An 18,213-nucleotide genomic window follows, 5' to 3' on the forward strand; every position below is an offset into this window, starting at 1 on the left:
GTTCCTTGGAAAGTGTGTAATCCTAAAAATGGTTTAATATCATAAATTCAGATCCATACTAGGGATACTAGCTCCATATCTTCCTTGCTGGTTTCACTCCCTGCTCAGCAGGGAGTCTGCTTCTCCCTCTGACCCTCTTCCCTCTCGTGCTCTCTCTCTCTCAAATAAATAAAACCTTTAAAAAAATTTTTTTTCTATAAACATTTACATTGTGACCTTCAGGACAGAATTCCAATGATGGTATACTGGCATCCTAATAGATCCAGAAAGTATTATTTTAAGGGCATTTCTTTCCTAACTACTTTATCTGGTGATGATAAACCATCTCTTCTGTTCTTGCTACTTAACATGTGTGGTCCCCGGGACCAGGAGAATCAGCCTTCTGGGCTTCTTGGCAGTGCAGAATCACAGAACACACAGCTGACTGAGTGAATCTGCCCATTTTAACACAATCCCAGGGGATTTGAATGAGTACACATTGTGTGAAAAGCACTGACATACAGAAACTTTGAGAAATTTCACCCTTTTAAAGTAGCTGATGCTGGTGCAGGACAAAAATGTGAGAGCTCTGTTTTGCATTCTATTATCCAGCTCTAGAAAATTAACTTTGTGTAATAGTTCTCAAAACTGATCCCTAGACTATCTGGAAGCTTAAGAATGCACATTCTCAGGTCCAGCTACTCAACAGAAACTTGTGGGTGGGATCCAGCAATGCAGTATTTTATTTTTAAAAGCCTCCAGGTAGGGGCGCCTGGCTGGCCCATTCAGTAGAGCATGTGACTCTTGATCTCTGGGTCAGGAGTTAAAGCCCCACGTTGGGTATAGAGATTACTTTAAAAAATAAGGGGGGGTGGTGCCTGCTGGGTGGTTCAGTCGGTTAAGTGTCCAACTCTTGATCTCAGCTCAGGTCTTGATCTCATTATGGTCTTGAGTTGGAGCCCTGCACTGGGCTCCATGCTGGGCATGGAGCCTACTTAGAAAAGAAAAGGAAAAAAAAAAAAAGCCATCCAGGTAAACTATTTTTTCTTTTTCTTTTTTTTACAGGTAAACTGTTTTCTATTGGAGAACCACGAACCTAGGGAATTACTAAAAAATTAGAATTGCCTTTTGAAATTAGAAAATTACTTTGTAAATACTCTGTAGACCTTTTGTTGGTATTAAATTTTTAAATTGCTGGGGTGCCTGGGTGGCTTGGTCGTTAAGCGTCTGCCTTCGGCTCAGGTCATGATCCCAGGGTCCTGGGATGGAGCCCCATGTGGGGCTCCCTGCTCGGCGGGAGGCCTTCTTGTTTCCTCTCTCGCTGTGTCTCTGTCAAATAAATAAAATCTTAAAAAATATATTTTTTTAAATTGCTTTATTTGTAAGCCCCTTAAATAAAATTTGAAGAAATAATCTCAAAATACGTGGGAAAGGGGAAAAAATTTAATGTGTGTAGGCTAACTGTGCCACAGATCCATGCTGTGGCATTTTGTGCCTATCAGATCTTAAAAGCTTGTCAAGTGGATCTGTCATTGGAACTTTAGGATTTTGAAGTTAATTTGGTAAGAGATGAATAGTGTTTATTTAAAATAACTGCTTTTCATTACAGATTTTCTAGTTAGTGGAAAAGAAAGTCATTTCAGGAAGACACTAACTTTTAAGTTTTAGAAGTTAATAAAATGCCCAAGTCTTATTAAAAATTGGGTCTCTTCAGGTTATCCTTTGAAACAGTGGTTCTCATGTTTTCAAGGGGCAGCAGAACCCCCTGGAGGCTTGTTAGAACAGACTGCAGACCCACCATGTGTGATTTAGAGGGCCTGAGAGTTCTCATTTCCGACAGCTGGTGTTGCTCTGGGGCAGGGACTGCATTTTCAGAACCACTTTTTTTTTTTTTAACATTAACATATTTAACTCTTCCAGCACTTAATCTCCAAACGAGCTCACAACAAAATACTAATTACAGAGGTGGATTACTGAAGAAAATTTTATAGGTGCAATGTGTTAATTCAGTTCTTGAATATTTTTTAGGTCTGTTGCTCATTGACTCTAGCCTAGCAAATTATTTTCTTTGTAACTGAAACTTCTGTGTTTCCGGTGGAAAATATACAATAGATGTTAATTTGCTAACAAAGAATTTACCTTTTTTTTTTCAGATCATTTTGTGGGAGAAATGCTTTTAAGACACAGGAGAAACAAGGCAGAAAACAAATTTCATTTCATTTGTGAATTTATTACTCCATACAAGCAGCTTATGGATGTATGAGTAATCCTAACATTTGACATTATGCCTCATGGAGTTTTCTTTGGTTAAAATAATATGTGGAATAATGCAAACTTCCATTTTCATTCAGGTGTTTTTTTGTTTTTCATTAAGATGTATATTGTGTAAGACTGTTGAATCACAGACCTGTACCTGTGAAATAATACATTATATGTTAAAAAGAAGATAGCAGGAAGGGAAAAATGAAGGGGGGAATTGGAGGGGGAGACGAACCATGAGAGAAACAAACTGAGGGTTCTAGGCGGGGGGGATGGTTTAGCCTGGTGATGGGTATTAAAGAGGGCACGTATTGCATGGAGCACTGGGTCTTATACGCAATGAATCATGGAACACTACCTCAAAAAACTAATGATAGAATGTATGGTGATTAACACAACAAAATTAAGAAAAAAAGATGTATACCTACTCTTGGTGTGGTCTTGCCATGGAAAGTAGTGTAGTAACCCACAAATACAGAATAACCAACAAACTTCCCTTTCAACTCCCTATAAGTGGGAACCATTAGAGGGATATTTTTTACAACCACACGTGGCCTGCAATTTTGGGTCAGTCCCCAAGATAAGGAGCTACTTGTGGAATCTGGCATTGTTGTGAGAAAGATCGTGTTTTACTAAAGCCCATATATATTTTAGCCCAAAGAAAGCAAAGAATGGCGGATATGAGCAAGGCAGAGTGTGTTGGAGAGTAATGGAAAATTACTTTCTTCCAAGTTAAACTGATGGCCCAATATTAGGGTTAGATTCTAGCTGGGGTCCTTGGGAGCTTTGAATGTTGGCATAGGACTATTTCCCAATTTTAATTTGGTCCTTACTTGATTGTGACTCATTGTAATTACAATTTTCTACCTTACTAGTAATGCTCTTCTGTACTTGGAGGGAGATGTAAGGCTTAGAAATCCCAGATTTGGTCTGAAAGGAGCATTATCTGCAAGTCAGCACAGGATGGAGGAAAGCAGTGTGGGTTCTATCAGTGGTTCTCTGCACTTATTTAGCCAACACTTGGACCAATAAAGCTTTAAAAATTTAAAACAATTTTAGGGGTTTAGTTTTAGGCTATGAAACACCAACTACATAAAATATTAAAATTTTCCAAATGCTTACCTTAGTTCATAAATCATTTTTGATAATTCTGGTGTATATATCCTCCTTTCCCCTGGTCTTTGCTAATCATCCTCCTTGCTTTAAAGACACCAGACTTGCATGGTAAATGCTTTATCAGGTCCTTTCACTGTTAGCTAAGCCTTTTTCCAGCACTGATAAATTCTTACTTTGAAAGCTGCCAGTGTTAACACTGGGTCAATTCTAAAAGCACCTGAGCTTCAAATTGCAACCTCCTGACATTTCAGTGAAAATAAGACAGGAATGACTTGGGAAGAGGGTGTATGCAAATGCCCTGTTCTCAGAGGGAAACCAAACTCCCTAACTGTAGCTGTTCAACATTTGAGTAGTTTGGATACTGGATGCTGCTCTTTGGTACTATTGCAGGTAAAAAAAAAAAAAAAAGCATGTATAATGTGCTTTGTACTATAGCCATACTCATTAGAGTGGACCAGATCTGAATGATACAGAAATTGAATTAACCCAGTTATGATGTCCTTACTGCCGTATGCACTGGAAAGGAGTAATGGCTGAGGGGTGATTTTTCTTTTTAAAGAATTTTACTTATTTGAGAGAGCGAGCAAGCGAGATTTGGGGGGGGGGAGGGGTAGAGGGAGAGGGACAAACAGACTCCCTGCTCAGCAGGGAGCCCTACATGGGGCTCAAACCCAGGACCCTGAGATGACAACCTGAGCCAAAGGCAGATGCTTAATGAACTGAGCCGCCCAGGTGCCCCTCATTTTTTTAAGTTAATATAAAATTGAGGGGCGCCTGGGTGGCTCAGTTGGTTAAGCGTCTGCCTTCAGCTCAGGTTCTGATCCCAGGATCCTGGGGATTGAGCCCCACATCGGGCTCCCTGCTCGTGGGGAGCCTGCTTCTCCCTCTCTCTCTGCTGCTCCCCCTGCTTGTGCTCTATGCCTCTCTCTCTCTCAAAATCTTAAAAAAAATTAAAAAAATAAAATTGGAATAAAAATGTGTATTATTTGCTTTTCTCAGTGAGTCTGGCTGAACAGCAGTGCATCCCATTTTTGACGATCTGCTTAATGATAAGATTGTCCATGGCCTAGATATAAAGCTCAGTTACATATTCTGTATTGTATATACTTTCTAAGAAGACTGCTTTGGTTTTGACCTATAGTACTGTAAGCCTTAAGGTGCTGCTTTGAGACTTGCTTTTCCAGAGAAACCATGGCTCATACTTTGTACACATTTTATTTAAATGTCAAAGTAGCAGCATCATCAGTATCTGATGGAATTAAGTTGCCTCATCAGAGAACCAACAAGAAACCACTCAAGTGTGAGTCTCTAGACCATTCTTCTCCATCCTTAAGAAACCAGAACTTTCAGAGTGGACAGGTGTGCTTTTCATCTGGCTATAGAGAAGCTATAATGGTTCAGAACAAAAGGTATTAAATTGGCTTTTCTATTCCTAGTAGACACAACTGTGTTTACATAATTTACTACCACATCCAGCATAACTGGTAGAAGTTGAGATGGACAACTTAAAAGGTTGTGGTACCCCAAATCTCACACTTTTGTCTTCCTTCCCTAACTCTGCTTCTGTCAAAATAACTTGTTCAATTTCTCCATAATTAATAGTTTCTTCATCTCTTACAAACAGCTTTCATATTTCTGAACCTAAACTTCTAAAGAAATTATTCATCAGGGTGCCTGGGTGGCTCAGTTGGTTGGGTGACTGCCTTCAGCTCAGGTCATGATCCTGGAGTCCCGGGATCGAGTCCCGCATCAGGCTCCCTGCTCAGCAGGGAGTCTGCTTCTCCCTCTGACCCTCTTCCCTCTCGTGCTATCTCATTCTCTCTCTCAAATAAATAAAATCTTCAAAAAAAAAAATTCATCAGATTTTCTACTTGATTTCTAGCCTAGCCTTACCTCACCTCTTGGATAAACAGCACATCGCCTTTTAATGTATGCTGTTAAAGCTGATACTATCTCAAGCATGATTTTCAGAACAGAAATTTTCTTTAAAAACCCATTTCTCTTATATGTATTGTATTATTTGAAGGTACCATCTCCCTGACTGTCCCTGACCTACCACTGCTGCTAACTCAAATCTTTTATGACTTTTTTCCTAGAAAGCTATGAAGTCAGATAAAGTGCTAATGACGTCATACATGACTCAGTACGGATGAAAAAATTCCAATCCCAGCCATCATTTAGCTAAAAAATGACACATTAGTATCCCCCTTGTATTGAAGTCCTGAGACTTGAAATACAAAGAAAACAGACCAACATTTGGTGTTTTATTGAGAACAATGTAGGAAAAGGCAGTATGTAAAGTAAAAATGGCTCTCTGAAATGTCTATACAATGTATGTGGTCTACTATATGACAGTCTGAAAATTTTTCATTAAAATTGTAAATTATAAAACCAATCAGGAACTAAATAATTTTATACATCTCCATAGTCCAGACTGAGTCTGACTTCTTATTTGGCCACATAGTTCGTGAGAGACTATAAAAGACCTGTGGGGTATCTCTAGAAGCAGTAACTCTTCACACGAGGCACAATGTGGCAAATAAACCTCGGCTGGCCTTCCCAGTGTTCGTAATAAGGGCACAGGATCTGGCTTTTGAAAATTACTTGATGGATTCCAAGAACAAGGATCAAAGTCCACAAGTAGTATCTTCTTTTAGGCCCCATAGTGTCCTGGCTTACATTTTTTTTGCTGTATCTTAGATTCTTATTACCTTTTCGACAAATAAAGGATGACTGCAAATACACACAGTTGTCACCTCCAATTCAGGGTCTGTGGCAACTGCATATTACAAACAGCTCAACCTCTTCCCTTGAATCTGCCTACCAAGTTAGAAAGTCATCCTTTAAGGGCAGCAAATTCACACTTTATTTAGTGCTTCGGTAACCTGAATATCACATATACACTTAATTGTTTTTAACGCAGAAATTCACCAGGGCTAGTAGAAAATTTCAAGTTAGAAAAAAGACTTTTAATTTTCTTAAATAATTCTCCTATGTACCATTCCACATTGTGGAAAAACTGAATTATGCAGTCTGGAGACAACATCGAGATTTCAGAACACTGGCACAAATACTTACATCTATATTTTATAATATATTAGAACCACCATGTCCTGTCTTAGAGCCTGTAACAGACAGCAGGCCTGACACTGCAAGAGGTTTACAGATGAAACTTCAAATCTGGAGGTGTTAGCTGTGCCAGAGTCCCAAAACGGATCTGGAAAGAACTCCATCCCAACTCTCCATTCCGTCACTGCAGCTGTACTCTGTATGCACCTATTAGTAGCTTAACCTATTGAAAGAAAATAGGCATAAGAATCAGTACAGATACCTCCATCGAGTTCTCTTTTCTCAGAAGAGGGAAACACTCAACCAAGATTTGTCTGTCTTATTTGGCAATGTTCTCAAAATGGTTATCAATTCAGGGTATTAGGTTATCACTTTTAATAAAAAAATCCAAGTGCTTATGATTTGACTTTTAGATTATTATAGGAAATAACTGTACTATCGTTACATAGACTTTCGGTCCAGCTTCAGTGTTCAGTGAACAGCCTGGAGACATACATAAAATGTTGTACATTAAATAACAAAGGCCAGAATACAGCTCCGACTGCTCAATACTGGAGAGATGCATCCTTACCATCAGTCCCTTTCTTGACACACAATTTCTAACACATCTGTAGATTCTGGTGCACTGCTATCCCAGAGAGCACTTGTCTCCAGGACAGGCACGCCAGGAACACAGCATTCTTGGAATTTTTTTCTGCTGATGATAAAGTAATCTGGCATAGCAATAGAAGTAGCTGCACTAAATGTGAGGAAAGGATTTTCACCTTGGCAGAAGGAGCTTCTGTCAACCTTAGGAAGAGTTTATTGAGGCCTGCAGCAGGGCTGAACGAGTAAACAAAATGACTATCCTAGGGAGAGGAGAGAGACCAACCAGTCAGTTTCCTCAGACAAACTTCTACATCTGAGAGCATCACTGTATCTTAACAAAAACATTTCAGATTCCAAAGACATTAAAGAGAACACAAATTTTATACTTTATATAGATCAATTTGCTGTGATTACTTTTCTCTTGATTTTTTAAAAAGATACAACTGACAAAAAAGCTTGTTAAGATTTATCTGGCTTTGGGATTAGCATGTATCCAGCCATATATAGCATGAGTGTTAAAAATCCTCATAAACAGTTGATTTTGCTTAATTCAGCCTAAGGAAAGAATTCTAAGTATAGAAAAGGAAACATACACAAAGATTCTTCAAGACCATTTTTTGTTAAAGTTTATATAGCCACTAATATTTTATTATAAACCAAATTTACAGTATAATGGTTACCTAAAGCTACACACATTAACACTAAGCATATACAGACCCATGGTCTAGGTACTTGAAGCACAGGATGGGTATATTTTTAAAATTTCCTAAATTTCCTTTAGGTGAATGTAATTATGATGGTGGAAAAAGGCAGAATATTTAAAAAAATCAGTATGTTTATTATACCTTAAGAATTTATATTCAGAATGTTCTAAGACATTATGGTAAACGTTAAGACATATACCAAACATGAGAAATCCAGACTCTTACAAATTTAGGATAATTTTACTTTATAATTAGGGGTTATTGCCTTATTTCCAACTGGCTTAGTTAGAATTAACATTTTATTAAAACACAATTAAAAGTCATCTGTGCTTCTGGATTAGAAGAATGTACTTTTTAAATGAATTACAGAAAATCTTACCAGAAAAACTGGAAGTTGAAATTTATCATTTAAAACTACAGCTTGTACACTACATGGTCCACAGAGCCGAGCAATAACTTCTTTACCCAAAAAGTTGGCATGGAAAATAAACAGCAGGATGCCAGAGCCTGAATAAGGGAGGTGGAAACACAGATTTTATTTTATTTTTTTAAAGATTTTATTTAATTGACAGCGTGAGGGGGAACACAAGCAGGGGGAGTGGGAGAGGGAGAAGCAGGCTTCTGGCCGGGCAGGGAGCCTGATGCGGGGCTTGATCCCAGGACCCCAGGATCATGACCTGAGCCGAAGGCAGTCGCTTAACAAACTGAGCCACCCAGGCGCCCCAACACAGATTTTAATACCAATCCTACCATGGCCACCTTTCAACTCTGAGGAAGGCGCACCTGTACCAGTTGGGAGTGGTCCCCTCAGTAAGCCTGGTGGTATACACCCAGCCTGCTGCCCACTCACACTGGACAATCTGAGTCCAATTTCAAAACTTGGTGTTACCTAGCATTTTTCAAACCACAGACCCCTTTTATTTTTTGTCCATGGAACAAATATTTTAAAACATGCTTTTCTACATTAATTTTGGTCTAAAAAAAGGAGTATTTAAAAGTTGCTGCTAAATGTGTAAACGTCCATGGAAGCAAACTTCTATGACGGTTCTCTCTGGGTGTGGGTTTGAGTGTCCATTTTCTTCTACATACTATTTTGCCTTTTCCAAACTTTCTGATTCATACCAAAATCTATTTTGGGGGGAAAAAAACCATGAGATTTGACGCTTCCACTGAATATCCAAAATACTGTGCATGACTCACTTTTCTGAACAAAGCCATACTTTTATTATAACAGAAAAAACATACATGAACTCTATGACCTTTCTGGTAAGCCATTTTTAAGATGAAAAAACACTGATCCAGCCCAATTATAAACGAGAGGAGACTTCATAAAAGAGACCCCAAGGAACCATTGGCTTTATTTGTTCTGGTCCCAGGGAGAGGAGGACACGCTGAGCCCCTGGCTCTCTTTCTTCGCCTTTCAAGCTATTTAAGGTTTGTCATACTGATTTTGCTCTCCAGCTTTAAAATGCAATACCCACCCCCACCACCGCCCCCAAAATGCTAAGGTTCAAAAGAAGAAAAGGCCTACAGACAATACAGGGACCGTCCGTTCCTTGTCTTTTCCCCCTCAGCTCCACTATGAACGAGCATCTGATCTGGGACTATTTGTTACTGTCTATATAGAGGAGAGTGGTGGTAACTCTTCAAAATGGCCTGAATGGGGGACTAGTGGTCTACAGGAAAATCCTTCATTCAGGTGCTGTTTATTCTAACCAAAATGAGTTAGATCTAAGGAAGGTGTGTTCATTAGCTCTACTCCGACAAATACTTGAATTTCATAGATAAAAAAATGACACGAGGAACCCTAATCAGTTTGCTAGCTGTTGTTTCACGGTATCAGTATAAATGCTTTCTCCAGCCAAACTAGGTGTTAAACAAAATCACAATCAAGGAACCAAGGTCAGTGCTTCTCAAACTTGAGTGTGTTCATAAATCACCCAACATCTCACCAAGGTGTCAATTGAGAGTCAGGCCTGGGTGAGGCTTGAGAATCTGCATCTCTAACAAGCTCTCTGCTGACCACAGACATTGTGCATGTACAGAAAAAAAAAAATTCAGTAACCCTAAGGCAGTCCAGGTGCACTGAAGCCCCTAAGTTGTGGATGCTGGGAAACTGGCCCAGATCAGCTCAGCCACCCCTACACCCTGTTCCCCAACCTCGTGCTCACTACCCAGCAATGTAAACGATCCACCTGGACAGTTGAAAGCACAAATGATTCTTCAATGCCAAGTTCACTAAACACAGGTGTTATGAATAGCTGTCTTTAAATTTTCATGCTATGGCTACATTTTAATTAAATTTTCATCAATGAATACATACATTTTTTTAAAGATTTATTTATTTGAGAAAGAGAGCACGCATGAGCAAGGGTGGGGGGAGAGGGAGAGGGAGAAGCAGACTCCCTGTTGAGCAGGGACCCCCGACACGGGGCTCAATCCCAGGACTGTGAGATCATGACCTGAGCTGAAGGCAGACGCTTAACGAATGAGCCACCCAGGCGCCCAATACATATTTAAATGGATGTTTTTGTTTAACAAAAAAGCCAGAACCCGGCTTCCTACTTTCATGAAGGCAGTGTTCTTTCCACTTAAACATGCTGCGTCTGTGTCCTAGAGAAGGACCATGCCATGTCATGGTCTTGCCTGCAGAGCAGCTGTTAAGCGGAGGCTAGGAAGCAGAACTGAAGTTTCCATCTCCTGCTACTCAACTTCCCTATGGGCCAAGACACTGACTTTTTCTTTTAATAAAATTCAGGAAAAACACTGATTCTGGGCTTACAATTTGAATTTAAATTTTAATAAAACTCAATTTTAACAAAAGGTAGTACAATTATTAAGATCCAACTTCCATACTTTTTTTTCCCCCTTCTGGTACAAAAAAGGTGGTTTCATTAAAGCACAGGGGACAGGATCCATGAGCAGAAAGAACAGGCCCAACTTCCATGCTTTTCATTTTTAAAAAATTTTTAAGATTTATTTCTTTATTTGAGGGGGGTGGAGGGACAGAGAGAGAGAGAGAATCTCAAGCAAACTCCCTGCTGTGCACAGAGCCTAACGCGGGGCTCGATCTCATAACTCTGATACCATGACCTGACCCAAAATCAGTAGTCAGGATGCCACCCAGGCACCCCTATGCTTTTTAAAAAGTGCTAACACTGTGCTCGGTGGATCCCTCAAAGTCACCTGGGATGGTAGGTCTCAGCTGGGTCTCTTTTTTTTCTGCCAGAGTAGCTCTGCTGTTAACTATTTTACATAATGGGATTCTGTTAAGGTTATGTTCAGAGTTCTGTTTAAAAATCAAATGATAGCCCAAGGCCATACCACCCTGAACGCGCCCAATCTCATCTGATTAAAAATCAGCTGATATTTACGGTGTCACTTTTCAAACAGAAAAACAAAGACTTACCTTCTGGGATGTTCTGTGGGGGTTTGTAATTGAAATCCGTTGAAAAATCTGGCCCCTCACAGAGACGATGACATGCTATTGGGAAAATTGGTTCTAACAGAGCAAGACGTGCTTCAAAGTAATCCCTTATTGTTTCTTCTGCTACTCTTGAAAGTCTAGTCAAAAAGTATAGTAAGAGTTGTTAATATCAATGTAGAAAATAACCATGAATCATATTATCAAACTGCTGAATACCAGTGAGGTCTTCCCAAATCAACCTTTAAATATAACTTCCTACTCATTCTACTTCCCCGTTCTATTTTTCTTTAGCACTTAACATCTGACACACTATGTGTCTTACTGTCTATGTTGTCACAGGGAATTTAGGCTCTAAGAGGGCAAGTCTCCTCCCCCTCCCCCGCTGCTGTCTCCATCTTCCCAGCCTTCTGAATAGTTCCTGGCGTACGGAAAGCACTCAATACTTATTTGTCTAATGAAAATGAAAATTCTAGGGGTGCCTGGGTGGCTCAGTTGTTAAGCGTCTGTCTTCGGCTCAGGTCATGATCCCAGGGTTCTGGGATTGAGCCCCGCATCAGGCTCCCTGCTTGGTGGGAAGCCTGCTTCTCCCTCTCCCACTCTCCCTGCTTGTGTTCCCTCTCTCGTTGTGTCTCTCTCTGTCAAATAAATAAATAAAATCTTAAAAAAGAAAAAATGAAAATTCTATTAATTTGAGAATTGCCACACACACACACACACACACACACACGTCTTTATAGTACTTAGTTTAGAAGGCAGTTAAAAAATGATCAGTGCTAATTCAGAAAGTATTTTTAAAAGATCTTATTGGGAAGGTAACCAACTCATTTGGTTTGCCCAGGATATTCCGGGTTTTGGAGTGGAAATCCACTGTGTTGGGTCACGGACACACAGAGAAAATACTGGTTGGGTAAGGCTCCCAGCAAAGGCTGCCAACATGGGCAGACTCACCACGTACATGCCCTTTTGGTTTGTTTTTTGTCTCTTGTCTGAAATTTACCTTACTTTCTGCTTAGAATATAGATCCTGGAATTGGAGTAACCATCATGCAGGCATGAAGATCCAAGTCACACCCTACGTGTGGTGGAGGAAAAGGGGAAGAGTGGCTTTTCTTGCCCATGGCTGTCTACCCCTGGACTCCCTATTATTTTGAACAATAAACACCTTACTTGTGTTAACTACTCTTTGTGAAGTTTCTACTATGTGTTGCCAAAATACTTTTATTAGTTTCAGAGGCAGAATTTAGTGATTCATCAGTTGCATCTAACACCCAGTGCTCATTACATCAAGTGCCCTCCTTAATGCCCATCACCTGATTATCCCTCCCCCCACCTTCCCTCCAGCAACCCTCAGTTTGTTTCTTAGAGTTCAGCATCTCTTATGGCTTGCCTCCTTCTTAATTTTCATCTTATTTTATTTTTCCTTCCCTTCCCCTATGTTCATGTTTTGTTTCTTAAATTCCACATGAGTGAAATCATGTATTTCTCTTCTCTGACTTATTTCACTTAGCATATTACCCTCTAGTTCCATCCACATCGTTGCAAATGGCAAGATTTCATTCTTTTTGATGGCTGAGTAAGACAAAATAATTCTTAAGGAAAAAGCTACTATATTACTTGTATGAACTTTCAATTAAAATAAAATGATTTAGAATTCGTTTGAAAAATAATGAACTTGAACGGATACACTGTGGTACATCCAGACAATGGAATACTGTTCAACATTAAAAAGAAATAAGCTATCAAGCCATGAAGACATGGAGGACCACTATGTCTATAGCAGCATTATTTACAATAGCCAAATTATGGAAGCAGCCAAGTGTCCATCGATAGATGATGAATGGATAAAGAAGAGGTGGTATGTATATTATTCAGCCATAAAAAATGAAATCTTGTCATTTGCAACCATGTGGATGGATCAAGAGAGTATAATGCTAAGTGAAATAAGACAGAGAAAGACAAATACCATATGATTTCACTTGTATGTGGAATTTAAGAGACAAAACAAATGAACAAAGGAAAAATAAGGAGACAAACCAAAAAACAGACAACTATGGAGAACAAACTGATGGTTCCCACAGGGGAGGTGGGTGGAGGAATGGGGGAAATCAGTGAAGGGGATTAAGAGTGATGAGCACTGAGTAATGTAGAGTTGTTGAATCACTATATTCTACATCTGAAATATAATACTGTTAACTAACTGGAATTAAAGCAAACAAACAAAAAAAAAGACATGGATGAATCTTCAATGCATATTACTAAGTGAAAGAAGCCAATCTGAACAGGGCAATACTGTAATTCCAACTGCATGACATTCTGGAAAAAGCAAAACAATAGAGGCAGCAGAAAGATCAGTGGTTGCCATGGGTCAAGGGGCAGGGGCAGGAAGGGATGAACAGGCAGAGCACAGAGGATTTTTAGGGCAGTGCTATTCTGTATGACACTAATGGTGGGTACATATCATTATACGTTTGTCAAAACCCCAAAATGCACAACACCAAGGTGAACCCTAAGGTAAACTATGGACTTTGAACGGTAACTGTCAATGTAGGTTCACTGATTTTAGCAAATGCACCACTCTGGTGACAGATGTTAGGAGGGGAGGTTGTGCATGTATGGAAGCAGAGGATATATAGGAACTCTCTGTACTTTTGGCTCAACTTCACTGTGAACCTAAAACTGCTTGAAAAAATTATGTCTATTTAAAAAAAAAGGAACTACAGATTAAACAGTTTTAAGAAAGCATGAGCCAAATTACAAGCATAACTAAGATTTCAAGTAGGATAGTATTAAATTTCAAAGTTTGAGACCTCAATAACTGTCAGAAAAATAATTCATATGCCACTTACTAAATTTATGATCTTTTGAGAACAGAAACCCATCAGGACTTCCACTTAACAATCTTCGTTTGAGCAATTATACACAGGCCATTCTAATTATGATGTATCCAAACAGACTCTGTGACTTAACCATGGCATATTTGCTCACACTTACGTCTCTAAATGATTCTTCAGCAAGTCGTACACCAACACGTTGTTACACTGCTTTGCAAAATGCAGTGCGCTATTTTGGTGCTTTGACAAAATATTGCAGTCAGCTCCACATTCAATTACAAGTCGTACAATATCAGAATTTCCTCTTTTACAGGCCTATGATGGGGAAAAAAGGAGTAGTAATTACTTAGCTGTAAAATAAGTTAACTACCAATTTGTGTTTGCCCCCTTCTCCACAAGTGAGCCCAGGAATTTTTTGTGAAGAGAAAGACAAGAATGTTGGAGAGGGGGAAGAAAACCTGGCATCGGGTCTCACCAAGGGTTACAAACTGTTATGTAAACAAACAGTGGTATGCTCCTTTTACTCAGTGAACAGTACTGAAATCTGTGCTACGTTCAATTTCATCCCTGACTCCTGGGGAAATGGGCAACTCTGAAAAAGATACTTCTGTCCCAAAACAGAACAAACACCAGGCGTTTCTAAGCTCTAGTGCGCTCCATTTTTCAGACCAAGTCTCTTAGCATCACAAAATAATTTCAAAATTTCCCTAAAAGCTGCTTTAAAGGAGACTAATTAAGCATAGATACAAATTTGAATTTGGCAAATTTAAGATGGACCTGGACACAGTTCAAAGACCAATTCTAGAGTTAAAAAGACCTACATCCATGTTCTCTCCTGTCTCTGTTACTTACTGGCTATGGGACTTGAAGTCAGTCCCTAATTCTGAGTCTCACTGTTTCCATTTGTCAAAAGAGGATCACAGTACTTCTGCCTCACAACATTGAGGCTGCAATTAAAAGATATATTGTAAAGGACCAGGGTAAGCCAGTAAGCTTTCCTACAAGAACAAGGCTGTCTGGTGTGCTACCACTCTGGACAGTATTTCTACAGAGTAGGTTTCTAAGCTGTGCAAGTGCTAGGTCAAAGGGCATGCATCTCATGGCAGATCTGACAAATGCCCTTCAAAAGGATATAACCCCATGGTTCTCACTGGGGTGATTTTGCCCCCCAAGGGAATTCAGGCAATGTATGGAGACATTTCTGGTTGTTACAGGGTGGGTATTAATGGTATCTGGTACAAAGGTTAGGGATGCTGTTACACATCCTACAAATGATCTGGCCCACAATGTCAGGAGCGGGAAGGTTGAGAAGCCCTGCTGGAACCAATCATATGCCCCACATCAGTGGGTGGGAATGGTTTATCCACACCCTCACACTCTGGTAACAACCAATTTTATATATTATTTCTGAGATAAAAGGTTTTTTTTAAATTTTGTTTCAAAAATTTCTGAAAATCTCTCCCCACGTTTCTTTCTTCTAATTCTAAAAACCAATTTAATATACTAAATCCTTAAAACAGTACCAAAAAAACCCCCAACACAAAAACCAGACCAAAACAAAAAAACCAAAAACGAAATTTAAATACAGTTACAGGTAGTCTTATTTAGACAGTAGTTAAATATGCTTTAAGCTCTTCTCTATGAAGAGGCAAAAAACAGTCCCTTGACCTCTTCCCATCTGGACACTGCATTCTTCCTTCGCAGATCAACTCCTAAGTGCCTGCTACATCCAGCATCCACCTCCTCAGCCCCTGCAGTCCCACACCCCTCAAACCTGACAAATGAGGGCACCAACACCCTCTCCAGTGCTCCTTCCCAGTGGCACTTCTCAGCCTCCTCCTTTGGCATCTCTGCCTCAGCAGACACCGCAGGCCAGCTCCTCCTTGAACCGCTCAGGATACTTCTCTCTCCTGATCTTCCTCCCCCTTCCCTGGTCTTTCCTATGTGGCTGCCTTCCATCACTGGCTTTTCTTTCCCTTCCAACTCTCAGCGGTGATCGGACTCTCAGCCTAGGGCTGCAATTGTGCTGTCTACACTGATGAACCTGAATCTGAATCTATAGCCGACCCCTCTTCTCCTGAGCTAAAGATGCACATGTGAAACATCATCTGAGCATTTCCAGCTCAAATGCAACCCCACTCTCATTGTATACTGCCTGAGTTCCCTAAATTAGGAAATAGGATTACCAACCATCACCTTCAGTTACCAAGTCCTGTGAATTCTACCTTCTTAAACCACTGGTCAGTCTACCCACTTCTATCTCCACTGTCACTACCTAGGTACACACTATTATTTCACTTAATTTTTAAAATATCCCTATAATAGTCTGCAAACTGCTTCTCTTTTTAACCAATTCGTTCCCCGTACTGAAGTAAGGGACATTAAAAACAACCATCTTTATTCTGATTATGTCTTTCTCCAGCTTAAACCTTTTAGTGGCTCCCAGCTGCTCTCAGGATCAAGTTGTCCAAATCCCTCATTCCAGATGTAGATGGTGTCCATGCTCACTGCCCTATGTGCACACCTTTATGCCCCAGACTACTTATTTGCTGTTTAGAATGTACCTGGTGATCTCTCAATAGGACAAAGTTTTAATTCATATTTGAGGTGCCACCTCTGCTCTAAGCATATGGCAATAGAAGCACACAAGGAAAATTGAAATTCAAAAGTAGGGCTCCTGAACAAAGTAAGCATTTCCATAAACCAAAAATGAAATGGCAACACAAGCAGTGAGCAAGGTCCACATCCTGAGTGTGGAGGAGGTTGAGGGGAAAGGTGATCCCAGCTTTGAGAGTAACAGAGATTCAAGACCACCCTCAGAACCAAGCCCGATGCTAACTAGGGCCTATACCTGTTAGGCATGTACACCTAGACCTCTCTTACTGACTCAGGAAAGACTGCTGAAAATAGGTACTTCAGACAAACACCAACTTGGGTCAATTTCCTTGCACGAAACTGTATCGAGGAAGGGGGCAGTAAGACAGAGCCTCCATGTGGGGAACTAACGAATGGCTTGATGTCCTAATGGCATCTTAGGCCAGGAACCTAAAACTGCCATAGGAACATGCTAGACCAGGCTGGGCCCCAGCAGAGGCAAATACAAAACTGCTAAACAGGGAGAGGTAATTAAAGGGTGAGGCATGGGGGAGGCTTTAACAACCTTCCAGTCAAAATGGTCAGCAAACCACAATTCCAAACACCCATGAAGAAATCGGAGGCTAAGGAGATGAATCCACCAATGTAAAATAATAATGAAAGTACATCATGTTCTTTTCCACTCCCAGTTCTCTGTGCATATCCTATTCCAGTTCCCACTTACACAGTTTATCCCTGCCAGCTCATATATCATTTGTAAGATGCAGCTCAGCCACCTATCACATCCAGCCTGTCTCACCTTTTTAAGTAATCTCTACACCCAACATGGGGCTTGAACTTATGACCCCAAGATCAAGAGTCATATGCTCTACCGACTGAGCCAGCCAGGTGCCCTACCCTGTCCCACCTTGAATCCGCACTGCTGAGCCTGGTATCAACTTTTATACAATCCCATGGTTCACACCAGCTTTTAATTTTGCTGACCTGTTTCTCCTACACATCTGTGTCCTGTTCCCCATCATATTCCCAGCCCCTGGCAGAGTGCCTGGTAATCAGAGGTACCAACAGGAACATCTGTCAGAACCGAAGTGAAGTATTTACCTTCATTAGAGCAGTCTCACCATTGCTCTGCTGGACATTAACAAAAGCTCCTGCTTCCAAAAGAATAGCCACTGTAGTTAAAAAGTTCTATTAAAAAAAAAAAGGCATATTTAATTCTCAAAATTCTTTAAAAGTAAGATAATTTTTGATGACTTGAAATTTTTAGCCATCAGGAAAAATACTCAGACTCTATCCAAAGCAGGTGAGTGAACATGGCTCTTCACTGTGCCCCACCGTTCAGGCCCCCTGCACAGCCACACACAATTTGACAGCAACTTCAACCTGAAGTTTAAATATTGGTTTTAACATAAGAAACTCCATATATCAATCTTTTAAAAAGATAATATGTGGGAACATTTTAATTAAGTTCTTAATCAAAAGGAACACTTAATATCAACTGGAAAAGATTTTTAAAAGATTTAAGATTGAAACCAGCATTAGTACATTAATCAGAGGCCCTTCTTCTTGTTTTCTTTTTTTAAGTAATCTCTATGCCCAGCATGGAACTTGAATTCACAACCCTGAAATCAAGAGTCGCACGTTCT

General features: G+C 40.0%; 1 protein-coding gene and 1 long non-coding RNA gene across 5 annotated transcripts in view; one reads left to right on the forward strand and one right to left on the reverse strand.

Moving 5' to 3' along the window:
* Positions 1 to 5,605: 5,605 nt before the first annotated feature.
* Positions 5,606 to 18,213, reverse strand: part of MPHOSPH8 (M-phase phosphoprotein 8) — a 52,434-nt gene continuing 39,826 nt past the window's right edge. Inside the window, exons 9-14 of one of the 4 annotated variants that reach the window (XM_073894807.1) lie at positions 17,669 to 17,755; positions 14,133 to 14,287; positions 11,125 to 11,279; positions 8,095 to 8,222; positions 6,995 to 7,271; positions 5,606 to 6,646 (exon numbers count right to left, since the gene is read on the reverse strand). In XM_073894807.1, coding sequence (XP_073750908.1) covers positions 7,023 to 7,271; positions 8,095 to 8,222; positions 11,125 to 11,279; positions 14,133 to 14,287; positions 17,669 to 17,755 — 774 coding nt within the window. In that variant the 3' untranslated portion in view covers positions 5,606 to 6,646; positions 6,995 to 7,022. Of the gene's footprint in view, positions 7,272 to 8,094; positions 8,223 to 11,124; positions 11,280 to 14,132; positions 14,288 to 17,668; positions 17,756 to 18,213 lie in introns of all 4 variants that reach the window. The other 3 variants (XM_025875233.2, XM_025875232.2, XM_073894808.1) reach the window with 3 other exon arrangements.
* Positions 8,218 to 12,317, forward strand: LOC141373138 (uncharacterized). The gene is made up of 2 exons (XR_012378842.1): positions 8,218 to 9,149; positions 12,156 to 12,317. It is a non-coding gene; the product is annotated as an uncharacterized lncRNA (long non-coding RNA).

Source organism: Callorhinus ursinus, unplaced genomic scaffold (genome assembly GCF_003265705.2).
Source record: "Callorhinus ursinus isolate GAN/ISIS: 27379988/994484 unplaced genomic scaffold, GSC_fseal_2.0 scaffold7, whole genome shotgun sequence".
NCBI classification, from domain to species: Eukaryota; Metazoa; Chordata; class Mammalia; order Carnivora; family Otariidae; genus Callorhinus; species Callorhinus ursinus.